This window comes from Chrysemys picta, chromosome 9 (assembly GCF_011386835.1).
Source record: "Chrysemys picta bellii isolate R12L10 chromosome 9, ASM1138683v2, whole genome shotgun sequence".
Classification (NCBI taxonomy): Eukaryota; Metazoa; Chordata; order Testudines; family Emydidae; genus Chrysemys; species Chrysemys picta.
In genome coordinates, this window is record NC_088799.1 from 21,633,814 (window position 1) to 21,658,931 (window position 25,118).

The following is a 25,118-nucleotide window of genomic DNA, read 5'->3' on the forward strand; positions in this document are numbered from 1 at the left end:
AAAAATCACACTACTACCTCAGACCCTATGTGCTAGCACCCACGTGGCATTTACCCACGAAAGCTTATGCTCCAATACTTCTGTTAGTCTTAAAGGTGCCACAGGACCCTCTGTTGCTTTCTGGCCAGCTAGTACAACTTCCATTGTTGCTAATACTGGTGGAGCAGTACTAATGTGAGACTAACAGTGGGAAAATTGCCTAAACTTTTTTGCATTGACAAGACAATTGACTTATTGTTCCAGCCCTCACAGTGGCCAGGGTATCTGTGCCTGATGGACATCTCCTATCACTCAGGTAGGGTGACCAGATGTCCCGATTTAATAAGGACAGTCCTGATATTTGGACCCTATTACCCTCCACCCCCTGTCCCAATTTTTCACCCTTGCTATCTGGTCATCCTACACTCAGGGCAAGCCAGGGAAACTGCGCCCGGTGGGCACCTCTGAGTCCAATCTGGAGCTCCAGGAAAGGACTGAAGGGCAGAAATGTAAATCTTGGATAAAAACCTGGCCCCACTGAAGTGAGTAGCCAGCTTTGCCATTGACCTTAACAGAACCAAGATTTCACACCCCTGGGTCTAAGCAAGAACATAAGTGTGAGCTGTGCACACTGACTTTAGTGAATAGGGTGTATCTACTCTTAAAATGCTATAGTAGCACAGCTGTGCCACTGTCCTGCTTCAGTACAGACCCCACCTATGGGACAGGAGGGGTCTTCCCATTGGCATAGATAATCCATCTCCCCTAGAAGCAGTAGTTAGGTCCATAGAATAATTCTTCCATCAACCCGGTGCTGTCTACACATCACCACCAAGGGGCTGTGGATTTTTCCACCCACCTAATTTTTTTAGTGTAGACCAGGCCTAAATGTGTTGGGCAGGCGGGAAGCCTCCCCTCAGGGCAGGAGAGCTGTGTAACTACAGCTCTGGCGCAGCTTAAGCTAAATAGCCCTTCACGGCCGTTTGCTTGAGGTGTCGTTAGTTTGAAAGTAGCAACCGTTCAAACGCCACCACTCGCCTCAGGTTTACTTTTGAACTGAACGTTCTGCGGCTGTCGGTTGGCTGCCGGCTCTCAGCGGCGCATGCGCGGCACGGGGTTCCGTAGCGTCGCTGCCTTCCTTCCTCTCCGCCTTCCCGGAGGGAGCTTCTGATAGGAGGGGGCCAGGGGAGGGGTTTAGGGGCTAGCAGCGGGCTGGGAAACCTAGTAGGGAGGGTGTCAGTGGCTGCCTGAGGGGAATCCTGTGCGGGCGAGGTGAGTTTCCCTGCTACGGCTACCCACGCGGGGGGAGGGGAGGGACGGGACGTGGGGGAGCTGAGCGGGGCTGTGTGGCATGGCGTTGGCAAAGGGATTAACGGACGGGAAGAACTAAAGCGTTGGGGATTGTGGGGCCCTTAAAGGGGAAGGCACTGGTCAGGTTGCGGGCTGTAGCACCTATCCCCATTGCTCTAGTAGGGGCCAGCTCAAGACGGGCGTTAGACAGGCTCCCTGTGCCCTGGCAGCGCGGTGTAATTGTCTGATGAGCGTCACCTGCCGCCCCGTCTTCTCCGGGGGCTGCTGGCAGGACTCCCGCGATCTGGTCTCCAGGCGCTGCCAGTGGCTCGCTCACTGGGCGCTGCAGGGCACGTCGCTTGCCCTCTCCGTGCCCGTGGGGCTGCTGTGAAATGTCTGGATTAAAGTAACTTGTGCTAATAAACACGCTGAATGTGTATAAAGGTGTCTTGAGATTTTTGACTGAAAGGTGTTGTGTACATTGAAAGTGTTTCTTGCTAAAGTTACAGTTGAACTGGGACAGAAAACTGCAAGTCTTTGCTGGTAAGCGATACTTCTGCTGCCTCTACCCTTCACAGTGGGTATGTCCCGTTTCCCCTCTCCCCCTCCCTTTTTAGTTACAAAAAGGGTTTAATTGTACCTTATATTCCTGTAGTACTGTTCATAAGAAAGTGATTCACAAACTATGGACCTACTGACACGAGTAGTTCATTTGATGCTGCTGTGACAGCTCATATTGAGTAAGGGCTGTCAGGCTTTTTAGCAGCCCTGCTAAAATGCACCAGTTAGTTCTGAGGGGGAGAAGAGTTGTGACTGAGAAGGGCTGATGCTTCCTTGTCAGTGTGTTTGGATCCTTTTCTTTCTTCAGCTGGAGCTACCGAGACCACTGTCTGGACAAGAAAGCTCAGGGAGTCAGGCTCTGCTGCTCTCCTCCGACTGAGCTATCCCAGGCCAGCTGATTGCTGAATTGCTGAGCAGGTTGGACCTAAGGGTTATGCTTAGCACAGGCTCTAGCAGTGTGTTCTCCCCAAGCAGGAATATCCTTTGTGTGGAAAAAACTAGGACTTGTGAGGGACAAGGTGGTTGAGGTCATACTGTTATTGGACCAACTTAAAAGATATTACTTCACCCACATTGTGTCTCTAATATCCTAGGACTGACATGGCAACAACAACACTGCATAGAACTAGAGGGGTCATTATAAGGCTGCTTGATTCCGCACTATTGCCCAGAGATGAGGGGTGTCCTGCTTCTTATTTTCTACTATTCTATATTTGTATCTTTCAGCAAATTTTGTCATTTAATTGTTCACCCCTTCTTCCAGGTTATTAATATAGACGTTAAGCAGCAGGTGTTGGATTCACAAAGGGGACTTAGCTATTGCAATGCTGAGCATTGCAATGCCTAACCCCTAAGAACTCTGCCTTTCAGTGGAATTCACAGCCCCGGGGTAGGTGCCCAGGCATACATGGGACAGTTGGGTGGTTAAGGTTATGTCTACATTGCACTTTCATTGTTAAAACTTTTGTTGCTCAGGGGTGTGGGAAAAAAAAAAACAGCCCTGAATGACAAAAGTTTTAACAACGAAAAGCACCAGTGTGGACAAGAGCTGTCCTTAGTATTTATGGGGCCCTACACAGTATTATTAAACTGATGCCCCTATGCTCCATTGAAGGAGGTCCCCGGCTGGCGCCACTGATCCCATTGTGTCAAGGGGGCATAGCCACCACCACCACCACCCGCGGACCCCCAGAACACCCCTCCCCAGTGCTGGCACACACTGAGCTTTGTACGCAACAGACGCTGTGGCAGTGACTCAAGACAGGCTTCCTGTCATATGGAGGCTGCATCTTGCTAGAGCCCACAGCCCTCCTGCAATCCCTAGCCACTCCTCACTCACCACGAACATTTTGACACAAGTACCAAGCAGTAATAACAACAACAATAATACAAGTGTGTGTGTTCATGCGTATGTGAGAGAGAGAGAGCCAGTGTGTGTGTGTGTGTGTGTGTGTGTGTGTGAGAGAGAGAGACTGTGTGTGTTTGTGGGTGTGTGAGACTGTGTGACAGTGTGTGTACTGGGGAGTGTGAGACTGTGTGTAACAATCTGTATTGGGGGACTGACTCGTGAGAGGCAGAGTGTATGTGGATGCGAGAGCCAGTCTGTGTGTGAGAGAGACTGTGTGTGTGTTAGGGAAGTGTGAGAGACAGTGAGCGCACTGTCACTTTAAGTTCCCCCCTCCCCATTCACATGGAAGTTTCATTCCTCCTGTCCTGGCCCCCGCCTGAGACCGAGTGGTAGAGGCAGACAGGGTCCAGGGAGGAATTCCGCTCCAGACGGCAGTGGGCCAGGGGTGCGCTGCTCTGGGCTCCCCAGGGCTGGGATGGACTCAGAGGCTGGAGCCCTCAGCCAGGCGGCTGAGGAGTGAGTGAGGGAAGGGGCGGGGAGAAGGCCACCGGCCCAGCATGGGTGAGGGGCAGGAGAAGAGGATTTCAGCTGCGGCCAGCGAGGGAAATGGTGCCCTACGCAACTGCATATGCTGCGTATGCCTAGGGATGGCCCTGGTGTTCGTCAGCTACACTGCTTACCTTACAACTGCATGGCTGCAAGTCACAACTGTGCCATTGCAAGGTGCACAGTGTAAACATAGCCTAAGAAAGGAATTCAGAGAAGCCAGCAAGAAGGCAGCTGACTGAACTGGCCAGAAGTGAAAAGCAGAGAAGAAAGTCGGGCTTAAGTGCTGGATTTCCATTGATCTGGCCTTAGCTACCTGACTGACAGGCAGGGCCGGCTCCAGGCACCAGCCGAGCAAGCTTGTGCTTGGGGCAGCAGATTCTACAGGGCGGCATTCCGCCCAATCCTAGGGCGGCACAGCCGCTTTTTTTATTTTATTTTTTTTTGGTTCACTGATCCGGCCGCCCTGTAGGGGGCAGCGGCACGGAGGAGGGGAGCGCCCTGCTGGGAGCGGGCTGCGCACTCCGTCTGCCCCAGCTGGTGCCAGGTCTGTAGCAAGCCCGGCAGGGCAGCCCGTGTCCTTCCTTCCCTGCTGACCGGAGTGGTGCGGAGCCCTCCCAGCAGGCAGCGCAGTGGTCGGGGCCGTGTGGCAAGCGCCCCACTGAAGCCCTTGCTGCCCCCCTTTTCTCTCTCTCTCCCCGTGCTCCCTTCCCCTCCCCCCCACTAGCTAGGCTCCAGCCGCCCCGTAGGTTCCCCCCCCTCGCCCTCCCTCTTTTGCAGCTCCGGCTGCGCCAAAGGGTTTCTTTGGTTTTTTTTTTTTTTGCTTTGCTGTTGTGGCCGCCCCAATTTTTTTTTTTTTTTTGCTTGGGGCAGCAAAAAAGCCAGAGCCAGCCCTGCTGACAGGCTGGAGGGAGGTGGCTGTCTGTGCTCAGGATTCACAGTCATGGACTTTTTCCTGGAGTAGGCACCCATGCCAGATTAGCCTTTTCTTGGGGGTGGGGAATAGTGAGAGAATACCACCCTGCAGCGACCCCCCGACTTACGCAATCGTTCTGTTCCAGAAAGCCTTGCGTAACTTGAATAAGTCAGAAACGTATACCCGTATGTGATGCAAAAATTTCCGCAACTTGAAAATCCTATTTCTGGGTTATGGAACTTTTTCCAATAGCAGAGTGGTTAAGTCACTCACCTGGGAGTGGGGAGACTTGTCTAAAAATCCCAACTCTGTTGGATTTGGAGTAGGGACTTGAATCCAGGTCTCCCCTCTCCCAGGAGAGTGCCCTCACCAACAGGCTATCAGGTATTCTGTGGTTGGGCTCCCTGAAATCTCTCATGTTGAAGTTGTTCCATTTTGTATACATATTTACTGTGTGATTTCTTGCCATTTTTCTGACTCTATAGCTCAGTGGTTAGGGTCCTCACCTGGGATGTGGTCACCCGGCTATTGGGTATAATGGGATGTACACACAGGGGAGGTAATGCCCAGTCTGAGAATCCTGTTGGGGTTTAGGCATGAGCTGAGGCATCAAGCAGCTTGGCATCAGGATGTAGGCAGTTTTGTGCATGCCCATCAGCAGAAACTCATGTGCCTATAGGGTTAGGTGGCAGCTGACCAGTGGATTTGTGAATGTCAGTGGTACCTAAATGTTGGATTTATGCACACGAGGAGGCCAGTAGTGGCTTAAGTCCCTTGTGAATCTAGCTCCTGTCCTACCAGTACCCTGATTCCTGGGGTACCCACTAATGTATTTTGATTTCACTATGTGTATTGGAAGATGCTATCTCTTGCTTCATAGTTAGCAAGTTTCCTTAACAATACCTGGTGAAGTACTCGTATCAAAAGGTCTTAGAAAAAGTCTAAATATCCACCAGTTCTTCTTTGTTACTATTTTGTTAGTTGTTGAAGCAATTTTAAAGTTCCACCCTCTTTGGTTAGCCCAGGACTCTAAATTCAAAATCTTATTTATTTATGGTAACACCCATTATGTACTAAGTGCATTTCAAACACTGAAGAAAGATTGTGGCTCCTCTTCAGAGCTAACAATTTAAGGACACCCTTAAGGACACAATTTAAGGTTAAGGAAAGGAGGCCAGGAACAAAAATAGTCAGTTTATATACAAGTTAATTTGATTCACTGTAAGCAATATGAACTGCTGGTGCATGGCATCTTGCTGAAAATTGGTATCACAAGTGATACCAGCGCTGTGGGAAACTCTTTGAGGCAAAGCTCCACTAGTTTTAATGAACGTGAAATAGGGACCATATTATTAAGAGATGAGACTGAGCCATGCTTTTTGAGAATAGGCTTTGTTACCTTTCTGCTTAAAGATGACCTGAAAATGAATATGACCATCTGTCTGCTCCTTTATCCCCTTGCTTTTTACAACAGAAATTCAGGTCTTCCCTATCCTGAAAGATTGTGTGGCCTTATCTATACTAGGGATACTTTTGAAAATTTTCTTACGGGTGCCTAACATTAATTCAGAGAATCATAGAAATTTATGCCTGGAAGGGACCTCAAGAAGTTAAAGTCCAGCCTCCTGCACTGAGGCAGGAACCAAGTAAACCTAGACCATCCCTGACAGGTGTTTGTCTGACTTGTTCTTAAAAACCTCCAATGATGGTATTCCACAACCTTCCTTGGAAGATTATTCCAGAGTTTAACTACCCTTGTAGTTAGAAAGTTTTCCTAATATCTAACCTAAATCCCCCTTGCTGCAGATTAAGCCCACTATTTCTTGCTCTACTTTCAGTGGACATGGAGAACAATTGATCACAGACCTTTTTATATGACTCATCAACTTATTGGAAGACTGTTATCAGATCCTCCCTCAGTCTTCTTTTCACAAGACTACACGTGTAACCTTTCCTAATAGGTCAGGTTTTCTAAACCTTTGATCATTTTTGTTGCTGTCTTCTGGACTCTCCAATTTATCCATATCTTTCCTAAAGTGTGGCACTCAGAATCGGACACAGTACTCCATCAGACCTGGTAGTAATGGAGAACTTTAACTACCCAGGCAGCCATTGGAAAAGTAATATGGTAAAACAAAATTTCAAATAAGTTCTTGGAATATATTAGGAACAACTTTTTTATTACAGAAAGTGGAGGAAGAAACTGGAGCGAAGCCATTTTAGACTTAATTTGGACCAAAAGAGAGGAATTGGTAGCAAATCTGAAGGAGGAAGACAATTTAGGTGAAAGTGATCATGAAATGATAGAATCATGAAATCTAAGGCAAGGAAGGAGTCAGAGCAACAGAATAAGGACAATAGACTTCATGTGTGTCACCAGTAGAAACAAAAAACCTGAATATAATATATATTTTTAAAAAGTTACCATAGGGATAATTACGCCAGCCAGGACAGGTTAGGCATTTTAGAACTCAGTACTCAAAGAATTACATTTAAGTTTAAGAGAAATAAAAATTATGAAATGCATAGACCAGTCAAAACACTAAAATAACACTTTGAAAGAATAAAATTACAAAAAATATATATGCGTTGCAGGAGGTACCAAGAAGTAACAACAACAATAATACAAGTATGTGTTGGGAGGTGAGTGTAAAAGGCACAGAGACTCTCACTGTGTGTGTGTGTGTGGTGTGTGAGAGACACACAGAGTGTGTGTGCTGATTGCTGGGGAAAGCTGTGTGCTGTCTCTTTAAGATACTCACTGAACGCTCTCCTGCTCTGTCTTGAGCCCTGTTGTCTCCCCTTCCCCACCCTGCGGAGATGGGATGCAGGGGGAGGGAGAGAGAGAGAGCGAGAGCGTGTGTGTATGACAGAGAGAGAGAGAGAGAGAGCGTGTGTGTATGACAGAGATTGTGTGAGCTGGCTGCTGGGGAAATCTCAGAAACAATGCACTGTCTCTTTAAGAAAGGCACTCAGACACTCACCATTCAGACCACAGCAGCTCCGAGTCCTCCTGAGCCAGGCTGTCCCCTCTGCCCTGCTCTGCGGAGATGGGGTAGCGGGAGGAGGACACCCTGACATCAGCACCCTCCTCCTCCCCCCTCGCTCTGCACTGCCAGCAGGAAGGTCGCAGGAGCAGCTGCAGGACTGAGCAACGTAGGGGCCGGGGGCACCTGAACACATGCTGCCGCACTTTGCTATCAGTTGATTTCTCCTGTGCAGCTGCCGAAGTGCGCAGCTTACAGGGAACACAGATCCCCACTCAGCCACCGTTCCCCCATCCCCATGTGTCCCTGTACCCCCACTCATCCACCCCCCATATGGCCCTGCACCTCCACTCCCATTCAGCCCCATCTCAATGCTGTTACCTTACTAGCTCCTGTACCCCTGCCCAAGTCTGCCCCCGCACTAGCTCTTCTTTTTCTTCTTCCATATGGCTGGTATAGAGCAGCAACTACAATTTTTACCTGAAGTTGATCTAGCCAAATGGCTATTTCAGGAGTAGGCAGAATTTATTGCAGTAATGCTTCCTTCATATTTATAAATTGGGCAGTAGGTAGTGATATGTTAGATGGTCTGTAGTGGGGAACCACACTCGCATGCCAGGGAGTCCTTGATTTTTCCATTTGTGCATTAGATGTCCGCATCTATTCTGGTTTGTCGGATTTGATTCAGAGTTGACCAAGATGACCATAGAAGGTCAAACCCAGGAACCTTCTGCGTGGGATCTGGCATAAGGTGTTTATTTTTTTAAGTCTTGTTTAGTGCAATCTGCTTTCCAGGCCTTCTTGTGATCATAGCCTGATTGCATGAGGCTAAACAAATGTTCCCAGAAAGGCTTGCGAGACTAAGACGTTGTGGGTAGGGCATTGTCATACCCCTTCTGAACCCCAATCTATGTGAACCCCCAGCAGCCCCATGTGCCCTGCTCTCTCTGTTCCCCTCACCCCCATATCCCGTTTCTCCTTACCTAGCCCCGCAGGCATGGCGCTGTGAGGAAAAGAGCCTTTCCTCCTCCCTCTGCAGTTGGCTGCTCCGGCCCTGAGCCAGCTGCCCTCTCTTCTGGTGCCACAACAGCCCATGGTGCATGACAGGTGTAACTGCAGTGCCTCTCCAGCAGAATCTATTTTCTGCAGAGAAAAAAAAATCTGCAGGGGACATGAATTCTGTGTGTGCGCAGTATTTCCCCAGGAGTAATAAGTTATTTGGAAGTGGTCTCGGAAGGAATCCCAATAGTAGACAAAGCCAGAGTGTCTACAGGATAGACCAGACTTGAATTTCTATTGTGAAAATCAAACAGGGGGAAGTGCCTTAAAAAGTAAACCAGCCAAAAAAAAAAGCAACCTTCAGGTCTACTTTTTATCATAAAGAAGCAAACAGATCGCAAATCCACTTTAAAAAAAATAATTTGTCTACAAATGTTTAAAGTTTGACCTTCAAACTAATGTTTAAAATAATAATTATTACATGGTGAGAACCTTTATAAGCATGTTGTAGTTTAAAACAAAGTTTTGGGGTTTTTTTTGTTTTTGTTTCTGGTAAAGAGTTGGTAAGTATCTAAAATGTAGAGATAAGATAACTACACTATTAACATTGTGAATAAGAACATAAGAACAGTCATACTGGGTCAAACCAAAGGTCCATCTAGCCCAGTATCATGTCTTCCAACAGTGACCAATGCCTGGTGCCCCAGAGGGACTGAACAGAGCAGGTAATCATCAAATGATCTATCCCCTGTCGCCCATTCCCAGTTTCTGGCAAACAGAGGCTAGGGACACCATTCCTGCCCATCCTGGCTAGTAGCCATTGATGGACCTATCCTCCATTAATTTATGTAGTTCTTTTTTGAACCCTGTTATAATCTTGGTCTTCACCACATCCTCTGGCAAAGAGTTCCAATAGTTATCTGTGTGTTGTGTGAAGAAATACTTTCTTTTGTTTGTTTTAAACTTGCTGTATATTAATTTCATTTGGTGACCTCTAAGTCTTGTGTTATGAGAAGGAGTAAATAACATTTCCTTATTTACTGTCTCTGCACCCGTCGTGATTTTATAGACCTCTATCATATCCCCCATTAGTCATCTCTTTTCCAACCTGAAAAGTCCAATTCTTATTAATCTGTCCTCATACGGAAGCTGTTCCATACCTCTAATCATTGTTGTTGCCCTTTTCTGAACCTTTTCCAATTCCAATATATCTTTTTTGAGATGTTGCAACCACATTTGCATGCAGTATTCAAGTTGTGGGCATGGATTTATATAGAGGCAATATGATATTTTTCCGTCTTATTAGCTATCCCTTTCTTAATGATTCCCAACATTCTGTTAGTTTTTTTGACTGCCACTGCACGTTAACTGGATGGTTTCAGAGAATGGTATGTTATCTTGGCAAAGATTTTACATTTTGAAGACATTATGTTGTTTTGGAAGTACAGATTGCAGCAGACGAATGTTTAGATTGTCCTAACTTTTGTTAAAATTTGAAAATTAAAAATAATTGTATATAGCAATATAATACTATGATGGTAGCAGCCCTGTTACTGGTGGCTTTTGTTATAAAGCACATCCATCTGCAATTTGGATGCTAGTTGTTACCCAGGTATAATTTTATTCCTACACAATGGCTTGAGTCATGAATTAGTTAAGTAGTTTCAGGACCTTTAGTTGTGAAATGCAGAGTCTTAAAAAACAAAAAACAAAATTGTTAGACAATTTTGATCTACTTAAACTAAAAGATTTGTTTAAAAAAAGAAATTCTGTGAACTCTAAATTCTTTGTACAAAGAAAACCAAACCAGGCTGGCAATCTTGAAGCATAACTATGGGATATATACAATAACTACTCTTAATTTTTTATGTAGGCTGCAATCTTACTAATTCAAAATAAAGTTATGACCATTCCAGTTTTTGTTGTTGGATGGCCCTTAACTGAAAGCACTGTAAGGGGGGAAATTTACCCCTCCCATCATGCATTCTTTTTTTTTTTTTTTTTTTTTACTTTTCAACATCCGCTATGCAAGAACTGAGAAGTTAAGCCAGTATTGAGCCAGCCACTTGCACCACATAAAAAAAGACAATAGTAAAGCTTGAAGTTTTGGATTTGACCAGTTAGCACATGTATTCATCTGAACCAATATGGCCACACTCAAGAATGGTGACAGAGAACAGGAAATCCCTTGTCAATTATCTAAGATTCACAAGAAATCCAGTTTTATAACTGGTTTGCATTGCACCTATCCTCAGTCAAGAAGGAATCCGCTCAACCATTTATGGGTGTCAGGTAGGATAAATACCATGAACGTGCTCAACCATGGTTAGACTCGCAGGGTGATAATTGATACATTGCTGAATCATTTCAACAGCACCTGTCAAAAGAATTTGATGACACCCAATGGCACAGGGTTCCACCCCACTTGCTGTAGGCATTTAAAAGACAAAAAGCACATTAAGAGTTCAAAAAAATGCTGTGCTCAGTAGTCAGCATTACAGGGGAAAGAGGGGAAAGAGGATGATGGATAGTCTAACTCAGTGGTGGGCAACCTTCGGCCCGTCAGAGTAGTCCGTTGTCGGGCTGCGAGACAGTTTGTTTACATTGACCATCTGCAGGCACGGCCGCCCACAGCTCCTAGTGGCCGTGGATTGCCGTTCCCGGCCAATGGGAGCTGTGGGAAATGGTGGCACAGGAGGAAGTGGGTGAGCAAGCCACTGGACCACCTCTGACTATGCTCGTGGGCACATACACAGCTAGAATGGAATGGACATAAGCAACACATAAGAACAACAGTTATGAAAGGTAGGTAACCCATTTTTTCTTTAGCACATTTTATTGTCCATAAATACTAAAAAATAAAAGGATAAAAATAAAATTGGGTATTTGCTATATTTTTTTTCTTGTGTGACTTTTAAATTCCTCAATCCTTTCCGTTTTACCTTTGAAATGTACATGGAAGTATATTAATCCTTATCAGGCAATGTGGGCTTTTACAGGGCAAATATTAATGAAGTTATGGACAAGAGCCCTTTGTTGGTATATTGTCAAAATTGGTAGCTTTGGTTATGCCATAACAGAAAACTGAAGGGTTTCTTGCAGAGAATACTTAACACAAAGGATGTCTCATGTTATTGGCTGTATAAATCTGCAGAGATTAAGTAGTGACCCTCTTGCTGGAATGAAACTCATTTTCTAAACACAATAATGGGCCTAACTATACAGCCCAGTAAGCATCTTGCTTATTTTTTGCTAACTCCCTTCCTGGAACTTGTTTGTCTTTCTCCATCCCCTTTCCTTGGATCTTTTGGGCTCTCTGATTTCTCGCTCCCTGCACTTCACGTCTTTACTTCAGCCCCCTGAAGATGATGTCCAAACTACTGCTCGTGCAGTTCCTCAACATTGCTCATGGGAGCAGAGTGCAACTGAATATAGACATTACCTTTTGCTTCCTCAATGTCTATAGAGGAAACGCTCTGTGCAAGAGCAACTCCGACATGATCCTCAACTCATGGGAATGCAAGCAGTACAGGAGAATTTAAAAAATCATGACACTTGTGCCAAATGTCAGCACCAACTACTTGGATAGTCTTTTTGAAGTGTATGAATGTAATGACAGTAAAGATGGAGAATTCACTCTCGTATTTACCAGAGTTCTCCTTCATAGAACCCTTGAACAGTGGAATGTTGTGCTAGGGGATGTGTGCGCACACCTAACTTGCAAGGTTCTGTAGCCATGTGACCACGCTCTGTAGTGTTGATCTGTGATGGCAGTGCATGCTGAAAACAAGAGTTACTGGGGTAAATCCTTTTTTTTAGTTTTTGAAACCTATTCATTAATAAGCAACTGCCGTCACACTCAAATCTCTGTTGCCTGGGAAACATTCCAGGGTGTTTCTGTGGTAATGGGAATTTGGCTCCCTCTGGCTAGCAGCTGTATGGTTCGTGAGTTATGAAACAGTTTTGTCCTGAACTAAACACAGACCTACAGGTTGGTTGCACTTTTTACTTTTTTAGCTTGTAGCTGTGAACAAACTAGAAACTTATTTGCTGATGGTAAATGCTGTTTGGTTTCAATATGTATTCTTTTGCATAGTTTGAGATGATTCACAACAGTGCTAACACCTTTCGTAAATTCATTAATAGTTTGATTTTTCTTATGGTGAGGACACATAATATTTTGCAGTTTCAAACTAATTTCCTGAAGATAAAATTAATCTGCATATGTCATAAAGAGAACAGGCCACAATGATTTTTTTTAATAAAAGGATGTCTATCTCCCATGACAATTTTTTTTCTGATGTATAAGATATAGGTGTGTGGTTAAAATGATTTATCTTTATTTATTTTTAAATTCAGGGCTATGTGCTAGATCTGTTGATTCATAATAACTACCCTGTTTACTTAAATATTACAATATGAATAGAAGAAAACAGACTTAGTAATTTAAATCAGTATTTTAGTTCATTTGAAATATAATTCCCATAATACTCATGAATCTGACATGTTTGAATGGTTTGTTTTATGTGACTTTACTGTGAGAATTAATTGAGTTAATTAAAAGCACTGGTTTGAGCCAGGTGGCGTGGGCAGATTCCTCACCCAGCTCTGCCAAAGGATCTTAATTTTGACCTGCAATATTATTGATGTTGCAATAAAAATAACAGTACACATCGAATCAAAAATATTTCATAAACACGAGTGCCCAACAAATACAGCCCACTGTAGACTTGCTGATTTGAAGCTGTAGCAACAAAGTAACAAAGGCTGTCATTCTCCAATACAAAAAGGTATTCCTCAGTCTTTAAATAATATTGTATTAAGTATAATTCTGATTATTTATCACCAAAATGCAATGGTGAATGTTCTGACTCACAGTATCTTTGGAACAAAAAGAAAAGAAAAATACGTCCTCCCCAACACCAGTCTTGTGGAAGAAACACCTTCTCTATTCAAAAGCTTCAAGTCACACACATGAAAGAAACCACCACAGGTCAGCCATCACAGATGTCAACTGATCAATTACATATGTATGCAAATACAGTAATTACCAATAGAAAACCAACTACAAGTCATGATACTATAAAAAGACTAGAAACACAACATTTGAACAAAACACAATTTAATTAACACAATTCCTGATTAGCTATCATCCTAATTAAACAAATAGCCATAAAAAGGGAAAGTTAAAGGAGATTTGTGCAGCAGTCTACCAGCATGCTGTCAATTGCAGAATTGGAGCCTAGTAGGAGTTCTGATTCAGAATAAAGGTTAGGATAAGTGCTTTTTATAATGCAGCAAAATCTAAATAATTGAACTACAGAATCAATTAAAGGGACGAGGCAAAAGTGCTGCAGTGATGTTCAGTGTTAACATTAATTTTCCTAATAAAACAATCACAAAGAAGCAGAATAACTTGTTAGAAAAGTTAGTTTTAATGCGATCATTTGTGATTTAAGTGTGATTTCACTAAATTGGCTGAAAGGAAAAAGTGAAACATGTAAATGGTCTGAAATGGAATTTAGATTAAGCCTAAATTTGTGGTGTAACATAAGGATGTAAAAAGCAAACAAAAGAAACACGATCTTATGATGAGTGACCCTTTAAATGCAGTACTTGTAAATTAGAATCTATTGTGTGCACCAGAACATTTTAATACATTTAATCAATTCAGCAATGTTATAGGAGAACAATATGATATTACTCCTGGGGCAATTCTGCACCAAAAAATTAAAAATTCTGCAGAAAATATTTTACAATTCTGCATATTTTATTTGTCAAAATAGCAAAATATAATCAGACCAGTTTCAATTATTTTTGGTCATTTATTTAAAAATACCTGTCAGCAAGTATATCTGTAACCATACAGACTACTAAAAAGATTCAGGAATTTTTTTTTGACAAATAGATTCCTTACTAGGCATATTAATACAGAACTCTGAGTAATAATTCATTTAAACTACAATACAGAACTGTATTTCCCGCACTCCTCAAAAGCAGTGCAAAGAGAGTCAGGGATAATGGAGGAGGTGAGGGAGAGAGAAGTAAAATTGCTGGGAAGGAGACTGGGTGTGAATTTCGAGGGTTATTGGGTATGGGTGGGAAAAGTATGGAATAGGTTTTTTTGGGGGGGTGACACGGGGAGGGATTGTTAGGGAGCTTCCCCCATGCAGACCCTGGCTGACCCCGACCTCTCTCTCATTCAGTCAGGCACATCTGCCCCTATCCCCATGTGTTCCTGCATCCCCATGTGTCCTTGCAGCCCCTCTCCACATGTGTCCCTCCACCCCCACTCAGACACCCACTTCCCCTGTCCCCATGTGTCTGTGCCCTCACCCAGCCACCCCCTGTCCCTATGTAGCTCTGCACCCCTCCCCCATCACCATGTGGCCCTGCACCTTCCTCCCCACTGTGGCCCTGTGCCTCCACTCCCATTCAGCCCCTGCACCAGTCTGTCCTCCCCCAATAGCCCCTTATGAGCCCCTGTCTGACTTCCCTAGCACCCCACGCTGTCTGTCTCCCCATGGCCCCTGTCTCCTGACCTGACCCACTGCGAAGAAGGCAGGCTCTCTCTCTTCCCTAGCTGGCGGGGAGCTGCTGTTTTGTTCTATTGCGACAATGCCCTCTGGTGGTCAAAAGGCAGAACTCCAGCAACATTTTGGCAGAAGTTTTTTCTGCGCAAAAAGTTAAAAATATGTGGGCCTCATTAATTGTGCGCACGCTTAGTAGCGTAGAATTCCCTCAGGAATGATGATGTAGTAGAATTAAATCTGGGTTTATATAAAATATAATTCAGGAGAGCCCTAAATATTTTAAAACAATAATCTAAATAAAGGTAATGCAATCACTGGGAAATGAGAAGCTATTAAACAACGTGCTTGGCAATAGCCATGGACATTTACAATTATATTTTATTAGCAGCCAGGGATTATACCCTATATTTTCCAGGAGAGCAAACTTTCATAGCCTTGACCCATCTTCCTTCTATTTACAATTGTGCAACTTCCCTGTGCTGACTATGATTGCTTACATTAGAAAAGTATGTTTATAACTGTCTTTTAATGTAATTAGTGTTCTGTCTTTTTGAAAAAAGTTAATCACTATCAGGGAGATTTTCCAAAACACTTAAGGGATTTAGAAGCATGAAGTCCTAATGACTTTATTGACTAGTTATTTTCTCACCTGGATTTTCTTTCCCACTTGGTTGCTGTGATCCCACTGGTGGTGCCAGTCCCTCCTGTTTCCTCTCCTCCTGTCATGTTCTAGCAACCTTCAGTAAGCTCCTCATTTTCAGCTTTGCCATACGGAACAAGTTGGAAAAGAGAGGTTACTTACTTTACAGTAACGAGTTCTTCAAGATGTGTGGTCCCTCAGGGTATTCGCTGAGGGTGTGTATGCACCTAAGATTGGAAGATTCTTCATTAGCTGCATCGATAGTCTACCTGTGGCTCCAAGTTGAGAGCATAAGGAGCAGTGAGACCAACCGGCACTCCAGTACTTACTCTCAGAAAGATCCTAAGCAGAGTGGGAAGAGAGAGAGTGATGGAATATAGGGACCACACATCTCAAAGAATTCAAGTTATTTTAAGGTAAGTAACCTTTCTCTTTCTTTAAATAGTGGTCTCTGTGTGTATTCATTGTGAGTAACTCAGTGGAGGAGGATGGGAGGAGCTATGTTTTACCTCAGATACTGCAGGACTGCTGTGCCCCAGGATGCATTTGCAGAAGAAGCCTGCACCAGGGTGTAATGTCTAGTAAAGGTGTGTACTGAACACTATGTTGCTGCTCTACAGATTTCTATGAGTGGTGTACCCTGGAGAGAAGTGACAGAGGTGGCTTGTGCTCTGGTCAAATGGGTCATGCCTTGATGTGGGGGAAGAGTTTCGACTTGTTCACAACAAAACAGAATGCAGCCTGAAATCAATTTCACTGCAAAAACTCCAGAAATTGCTTTTCTCTTTCATCTGGTTAACAACAGAAACAAATAATCTTGGGGATTTCCTTTACAGGTAGAAAGCCATGGCTCTGTGGACATCTAGAGAATGGAGCATCTTGTCCTTTCTGGTGATAGGAGATTTTGCATAGAAGACAGATAGATGTATGGGTAGATTCAGATGGAATTTGGAGAGAACCTTTGGGATGATTTTGGGGTATAATTTCAGTCTACCTTATCTTTATGGAACACGGTATGACATAAGTGCCCCAAATTTACCTAACACGTCTGGCCATGGTGACAGCCATCAGGACAGCCACTTTCATAAATAGATGGAGAAGAGAGCATGAGGCCAAAGTTTCAGATAATGAATTCATAAGTGCGGACAGACCAGATTAAGTTCCCAGTTAGGAGCTGGTTTTGATACCAGAGGAAAGGCTCTGATGAGACCCTTAAAAAATCTCACAATCATAGGGTGGGTGAAGATTGAGCAGTTTTCTTCTGTTTATTGGGGATGGAGTGGACTTCCTCTGAGTATGACCTCTCTAGGTTCGTTGTCCGTCCAAATATCAGGGTGTGGAGTGGAGGGGTGGGGTGGATGGTCTAGCCTTCATTTTGAGTGGGAAGCAGTTGTAAGCATATTCAAAGATGAGAGGTCATTTGGAGGATTCTGATGACCCAAAACTGTCTCAGCTATAAAGGGGCAACTAGGATTACTGTTGCTTTATCCTTCTTGATCTTATTCAGGACATGAGGTCAGAAGGGGATGAGTGGGAAAGCATACATTTCTGCTGCAGTGTACTCTCTGGTGTTTCTTGGAAGCTTCAGTGGCCTTGTGGTGGTAAAAGGGCTGAGGAGAAGGATGTTGTCTGTATGAAGGTAGTTTGGAGTATTTCTTCGAAGGTGCTGGGGTGTGTGCCCCAAGGACCAGAGGGTTGCCCGGGAGTCTTTGAGGGTGTGTAACAACTCATCAATTTTCTCACTGAACAGATTGTTGCACTCTATGTGGAAGTCATCCACAGTAGCTTGAACTTCCTTTGGAAACCCAGATGAGTGAAGCCACAAAGTCCATAATAACCAAGGTTGCCATGGAGTGGGAAGCCATGTCAGCTGCATCTAACGCTGCCTGGAGGAACAATTAGTTATCAGCTTATCCTTCATCAAAAATAGCCTGAAACTAAGGCCTGAATTCCTATGGAAGCTTGTTGGCAAACTCAGACAATTTATTATAGTGAATAAAGTAATAGTTAGACATTAGACCTCACTTGCATCTGAAGAAGTGAGGTTCTTACCCACGAAAGCTTATGCTCCCAGTACTTCTGTTAGTCTCTAAGGTGCCACAGGACCCTCTGTTGCTTTTTACAGATTCAGACTAACACGGCTACCCCTCTGATAGTTAGACATTAGTGCCTGATAATTCATTATATGAAATTGTAGGTTGGTGGAAGAGAAACTTTCTTCCAAGGAGCTCCAATTTTCTGGTGTCCTTGTTGGAAGGAGTGGATCTAGGCTGATGCAGTCTGTTGAATTCAGTGACTGCCTGGACCACTGAGGAATTTGGGGCAGAATGGGAAAACAAATACTGTACTCTTTAGATGAAACAAAGTATCTTTTCTCCATCTTTTTCAGAGTAAAGGCATGGGGGCATGGAGTGTGCCAAATTGTCTTGGCTGGTTCCAATATGGTTAGTTGACTGGAAGTGCCTATTTGCTATGTTCTAGAGGATGTCCAGAAGCTTGTAGGTAGGATTCTGAACTTCCTCCAGGGGACTCTGGAGAGCCCCCACAATCTTCCTCAGCAGGTTCTGAAATTTTATGTGGTCATCAGGTGGCAATGGTGAGGCCAGTGCAACTGCCTCATTAGGAGATGAGGACGAGAGAGCTGCAGGTGGGTTGAGTAACAATGGTTGCTTGGGCTGTTCCTCCTCCTCATAGCACTCCTGAGGGGGCTGAAGCTGTTCTCTGGAAGGTGATATCTCACTAAACTCCTACTCTGATCTCTTGAAGTCAGGAGTTCTATAATATAGGTTCAAAGTGCCCCAATATGGCTAATATGTGGGCTCTTATGGTTACAGAGGTGCTGTTCTCTGTACCCTTATGAGGTTGGTGAGGGTACCATTGGTTCTACACCTGATAGTTTATTTTATGAGAGTGAGAGGGTGCCCAGGAGACTCTGGAACCCCTGTTGGGAGTAATCTTGCATCTCACACTGGTTTGAAGACCCACTGCGTTGGCCTCAAGCCTGCTGGAGGAGCATGAGTCTTTGGATTCTAGAGGTGGAGCTGTTGGTACCACATCTCATGATACTGTGGCTAGTAGATAGGACCAGTGAATAGCACAGCGACTATGTAGCCCCTCTGGGAATTATCAGATCTGAGAGTATTGTCAACTCTGGGTCAGTATAAACTATTAGATCATTGAGGATGTATAACCAGGTTTAGCAGATGGAGAGTGAGAGGGACTTCAGTCTCTAGGCAGAATCATCAGTGCAGACTTGTGTTGAGCTTCAATACCACCTGCTGTGTCTTGGGGCCACTGAATCCTCTTTGTGGTATGGTACTGCTGGTACATTCAGTATTTGATCCTTTTTCTCCCTTGGTGGTGCTATGGTTGGTCTTTCCCACCCTCTCATCCCCCACATAGGCGGTGGTTTTGGAGTATACGTGGTTCTCAGTGCCCCCAGTACTGACCCTTGCTCCCTATGAGCTTCAGACATGCCCATACTGGGGTGCGGACTTTCACCAGTCTGACTGGGCGGGATTTCTCCTGCTTCTCATGAGAGTGCTTCTTTACTCTCCTCTCATCTTTGTCTGCTAGAGTCCTTAAGCCTGAGATCTGATGCTCTAGGGCTAGGGAATGCCAAGTTTGGAGGGGCACTACTTGGTGGTTCCTATATACAGGGTGGTTAGAAGGTTCAGGATCAGACTGAGGCCTCATGGAATGCTCCATCATGTCTTCAGAGTTGGTATTTGCATATTTGTTGTGTTTCAGGTGGAAAAGGACAAGTCTCACACCTGGAGGGAACATGATACTCCCTGGCAATATAAGCAGGAGTCATGGGGATCACTAACTGGGAAGACCCTGGGACGGGCTGTGCAGGACTTGAAGCCCAGGGATGTTGGGCATACTAGGTTCCCCCGAACTGTGAGGGTAATGGGATCGGGGGAACCCCTAATCCCAAAATTGCCATCTAACTACAGACCCTCCCCGGGTTATGCAAGACCCGATTTACGCAAATTCGCACTTACGGAAAAAGTTCCATAAGCCAGAAATAGGATTTTTGAGTTGCGGAAATTTTTGCGTAATGTATGGGTATACGTTTCCGACTTATGCAAAATTCGAGTTACGCAAGGCTTTCCGGAACGGAACAATTGCGTAGGTTGGGGGGGCGTCTGTATATGCTAAACTAACTACCCAGCTATAAAGTTATTTACCATAAAAAAAAAAAAGTATTAGGAAGGCAGGAACACTAGGATAGCTTCAGACACCGAGGAATAACAGGTAAAGTATCAGTTTAGCAGCTAGGATCTTGTTTGATAAATTCCATGTTACTGTAGGCTGGTCATTAAAATTGTAATTTATTTTAAATCAGTTCATTATATATTTACTAAATTGTATAAATGGACTATTTTTTTTTGTTATTATAGGAAATGCATCATTTTGAGGAGGAATTAACTTGTTCCATTTGCTATAGTATATTTGAAGATCCACGTGTACTACCGTGTTCTCACACATTTTGTAGAAATTGTCTGGAAAGCGTTCTTCAGCTATCAAGCAACTTTTCCATATGGAGACCACTAAGACTTCCACTGAAGTGTCCCAATTGTAGAAGCATTGTTGAAATTCCTCCATCTGGTACTGAGTCATTACCTATCAACTTTGCATTAAAGGCTATCATTGAAAAATATCAGCAAGAAGATCACCCAGATGTTGCAACATGTAGTGAACATTATAGGCAGCCATTAAATGTTTATTGTCTTTTGGATAGAAAATTAGTGTGTGGCCATTGTCTTACAATAGGTAAACATCATGGTCATCCCATAGATGACCTTCAGAGTGCCTACATGAAAGAAAAGGAGACTCCTAGGAAACTCCTTGAGCAATTAACTGATGAACATTGGACTAATGTATGTTTGCTCATTGAAAAGTTGGAAGAACAGAAATCTCATTATGAAAATATTGTTCAAGATGATAAGAAAGCTGTATTGCAATATTTTAAGAAACTTAATGACACACTGGAACATAAAAAGCAAGCTTTGCTAGGTGCTTTGGATGAAGTTAATGCTCACATTTCTGAAGAATATGCACCACTCGTTGAAAACATGAAAAGAATCAGAGAAGAACAGCTTGATTTAATGTCATTGAACACATCTGTTCAAGAAGAGGAGTCTCCACTTACTTTCCTTGAGAAGGTTGATGATGTGCGCCAACGCATAAAAGCTTTGAAACAAAAGCAACTACCAGATATCAAACCTGTTGAAGTTTATCCACGAATAGGACAGCTATTGAAGGATGTGTGGTCCAAAACGGAAATTGGTCAGATTAACAAGATCCTCACTCCAAAAATAAAGCTGATTTCAAAAGGGAATTTATGCCACAAAGGCAGTGAGAAGGAAAGAGGACAGTCTAAGGAATTGCTTCAGTCTATAAACCCTCTAACAGTGATGCTAATTTCTATGACGATAGTGATAATTATGATTTCATTTAGTAAATCTGTATTATCAGTTGTAAATGAAGTAACTTTGATCTATATTTCAGACATCTTGCAGTTTGTTTATCAAGATCTATGCAACAACTTGCAGGCAGTAATGGAAATGCTATGCCATACATCTAATTTCCTGATGGAATTCATGGGGAGAATTGTTTCTTTTTCTTTCTGAGTATCTGAAATACTGAGATTAGCAGTTAGGATAATTATAGGAATACATTATGTTTGAACTATTGTACAAGGCTCTTTTTTTTAGTTTCTATCTAAATGCTATTGAAATAATAGATCCTTTACACAAAATTTAAACTGGTTCTCTAGATCAGTAGTTCCCAAACTGGGGTTCGTGAACCCCTGGGGGTTCACAAAATGTTACAGGGAGTTCTAAAGAAAAAATTCCCTAATGGTGGACAGAGCTGTCCCTAGGGACTCTGGGCAGCATGGGGCCAGCAGCCCGGAGCCCCTGGACTTCCAAGAGCTAAGCAGATCAAAGCAAGCATGTCTATCACACTGAGGAGATTTAAACTTCAAGACTCCTTATAAGAAATGGAAAGGGAGGTGGATATTTTTTGCTGTTTTTAAAATTAAATAGGCAGCTAGTATTGTTTTTAAAATTATTATGAAGAACAAGGTTAAGCTTTGTTGTAACGTGCGCTATTTGCCTGGACTGCTCAAGACCTGAATGCTTGTGTAGGAGGAACTCTTTGAGTTGACTTCTTAAATACCTTCATGCTGTTTAACATCTAATACTCCTTGATGAAACGTAGGAGCCTTGTCTTATAACAGGCTTATTCAAAGTGATACAAGCTATGAAAGTGAGATCTTGGAAGAGTGTTGCTGTTTTCATAATGTAATAAAAATACTGTAATGCTAAATAATAATTAAAAATAAATAGTGTGTAATAAGCATGTCATAAAACACATTTTATATTTCCAAGATCACTGCTTTCATAATTTATACTCAGGTAAAGGAGAAAATCCCTGGAACTAGTCATTTTTAGGAGGGGGTTTGCGAGACTTGACACTTTATTGAAAGGGGTTCACAGGTTGTTAAAGTTTGGGAACCACTGCTCTAGATTAATTAGCACCAGAATCATTACACTGGATTCTCCCCCAGCTGCCGAAATACATGAAGAATGAGACTGAAGAGTGTGTGGGGGCGGGGTTCTCTCTTAATACCCCTATTTTCCCCATATCTTTTCCTGTCTTTTGCCCCCACTACCATGCCCATTTCTGAATCACTGCTTTTTACTGATTATCATTTAACTCAATGACAGCTGGATGTAATTCCTCCTGAAGTAGTATGTACCACTCTTCAGTTGCATGTAAGGGGTCACAATCAAATACACTGCTCCTTCATCAGTTGCCCACACTAATTTGTAATGTAGGCCTAAAGATACGAAACATAAATCTCAAGCAAAAAATCAAGAACAAGTCAGAATTGATGCATATTATCTCTAAGAAAGCCATAAGTTCACAGATTCCAACCTGGGAAAGGCAGTTTCCAACAGACTGGTAACTACTTCTCAAGCATCTACTACCCAGTCCCTTCTTTAAACTAATTTTTTAGGTAGGGTGGGGCTAAAAGTACCACAGAATTAATAATGGGGAGAGGAGACAAATCCTAGAGTTTCAGACATTAAAACTGAGATGGTTAAGTCAAAGTGTTGAGTCAGTCATTGGCTCCAGTGTTCAAAAAGTGTATATTATATGTGTATATTGCATTTTAGCGAGTCCACTACACTATCTATAGTGAAACCATTTTTTGGTCATTAAATCATTTATGAAATGACTGTGGTTCATCCTGTTGGCTCCAGGCTGTTAGTTGGAGCATATTGCTTCAAGTTTCCTGATGTACATCATGTATAAGTGATCTTGTATCTTTCAAGTAGGTGTGGGTGCTACTCTAAAACTTTTGGGATGATATTCCTTGGTAAAATGTAAAAGTACAGTCCCGAAAAGTGCTGAATGTGTGCTGCTTTACTAAATGAGCTAAATGTGCAAGCAAGAAATTCTAGTTAACATATGGGGTGAAATCCTGCACCAACTACAGTAAATGGCAAAACACCCACAGACTTCAGTGGGGCCAGGATTTCACCTTTATTTATTTTTAAGAAAAAGCTGTAACAAATAATGTGAGAATGCAGTATAAATGTATTCTTAAATATTACTGCACATATATTTAATTTGGAATGTAGTCTACTTCACTCTGAAACAAAAATGTTGACTCCCCTCCTCTGTAATCAAATTAAGTGCAGTATGCTCCATTAGTTAAAATACAAGGGACTGATTATGTCTCCACTGATGTTAATTTTTAATAGGTTGTTTAATCTACACTTAACAGTGAAGATTTCCCAGTAGCATGAGTTTTTGGATTAATGCTATGGGAATAACTCAGCACACATGAACTCCAAATGGGAGGTTAATTTTGATGCCAGTTCTTAAAAAATTAAAATATTGTTTGTACTGTATCAACAAATGTATGTTTTTAGGTTTTTTTTAAAAGTTCATTTATACTGTAGTACAGCAACACTCCTGTTTAAACTAAGCGATTAGCATTCATGCAGCACTTGACATTTTAAAAGCCTTATTTAAAAAACCCCCACACATACTCAAGGCCTGATCCTGCAAAATGCCAAGAACCTTCAAGTCCCATTGACTTCAGTGGGAGTTGAGGATGGTCAGCATCTCTCAGTATCAAACCCCAAGTTAAATCATTAGTAGTCTCAACTACAGGACTGTCGCATCTTACGCGCATTTAACATTCATGAATTCAGCTTTATGCGGTCAGCAAAAACAAAAACAAAAAACCCAAAAAAGAGAAAAATAACAATTTAAATACTGTTCCTGTAGTGCGGGCGATTCCGCCTGCCATTACACTCAATGTAATTTTGACTATACGCGGTTTTCACTTTACGTGCTGACCACGGAACATAACCCCACCGTAAGATGAGACAGACCTGTATCACAGTTTTAGAGCTCAAGTGTTGAGGATCTTCAACACCAACCAGGATTGGGCCCTTGTTCCTGTAAAATGGCACTTTAAGTGATCGTTCTTGTACCGTACAGACCAGGCTCTATATACCAACTAACAATTTGTGCACTCAATCTTAAAACTCGGGCCCAAAATGTAGAGTTTAAAAAAACCCAACCCAAACCTAATATTTATACGTGTTTATGTGATTATTTTAAAAAAGAAATTCTAATAGTAAATCTTTGTTTAGAGCTAGAAATGCCTCTGTAATAAAGTTTGCAATCTGAACAAAGTAGCAGTATGTTAGGACAGGAAAACAGAAAGTAAAACAAATTTTTTTCATTGTTCAGCCAGAAAGTAATGGACATAAGCAGCCAGCATAAAGAGGAAGCCAATCAATTATATGCAGAAGTGTGGTTCTAAAAAGTTACATTTGAGGTAAGGCTAGCAGTGGGTAGAGACTTCTGTTTTGGATGGGAAGTGGGTTTTTTTGGACCACTGCATATTAAGCACAATTCTATATTAAAGTATACAAATTCATCTAATCTCAGTACAGTATATTAATTCCCACTAAGGGCCAGATTTTTAAAGGTATTTAGGCATCTAATGATACAGATGGGCACCTAGTGGAATTTTCAAAAGTACCTAGGCACCTAATTTAAATGACCCTAAGTGTCTGTTTGGATCTCTTCTCTCAGAATGTCTTGTATATTAGATTCCTGATGTTTTAAATATTTTACAAATATGTTTATAATGCAATTTTACTTTTCCAGATGACATGGATTATTTAGAAAATGTCATTGTAACATTTGACTTAAAAAAATTCAGAATCTGTATTTATTCATGTACTGGATATTTTAATAAATCTATCTACAAAATTTA

At 42.7% G+C, this 25,118-nt stretch overlaps 1 protein-coding gene across 6 annotated transcripts; it reads left to right on the plus strand.

Moving 5' to 3' along the window:
- Positions 1-1,158: 1,158 nt before the first annotated feature.
- Positions 1,159-25,118, plus strand: TRIM59 (tripartite motif containing 59). Of its 6 annotated transcripts, XM_065556891.1 has the most exons (4): positions 1,208-1,251; positions 1,773-1,812; positions 8,278-8,378; positions 20,206-24,089. In XM_065556891.1, the coding sequence occupies exon 4, from the start codon at positions 20,209-20,211 to the stop codon at positions 21,436-21,438; it is 1,230 nt and encodes a 409-aa protein (XP_065412963.1). In that variant the 5' UTR covers positions 1,208-1,251; positions 1,773-1,812; positions 8,278-8,378; positions 20,206-20,208; the 3' UTR covers positions 21,439-24,089. The 6 variants fall into 6 exon arrangements, with proteins under 6 accessions (XP_005299245.2, XP_065412963.1, XP_023958330.2 ...); XM_024102562.3 differs by lacking the exons at positions 1,773-1,812; positions 8,278-8,378 and adding an exon at positions 18,189-18,243 and having other exon boundaries at positions 1,222-1,251; positions 20,206-24,083; XM_005299188.4 differs by lacking the exons at positions 1,773-1,812; positions 8,278-8,378 and having other exon boundaries at positions 1,159-1,251; positions 20,206-25,118.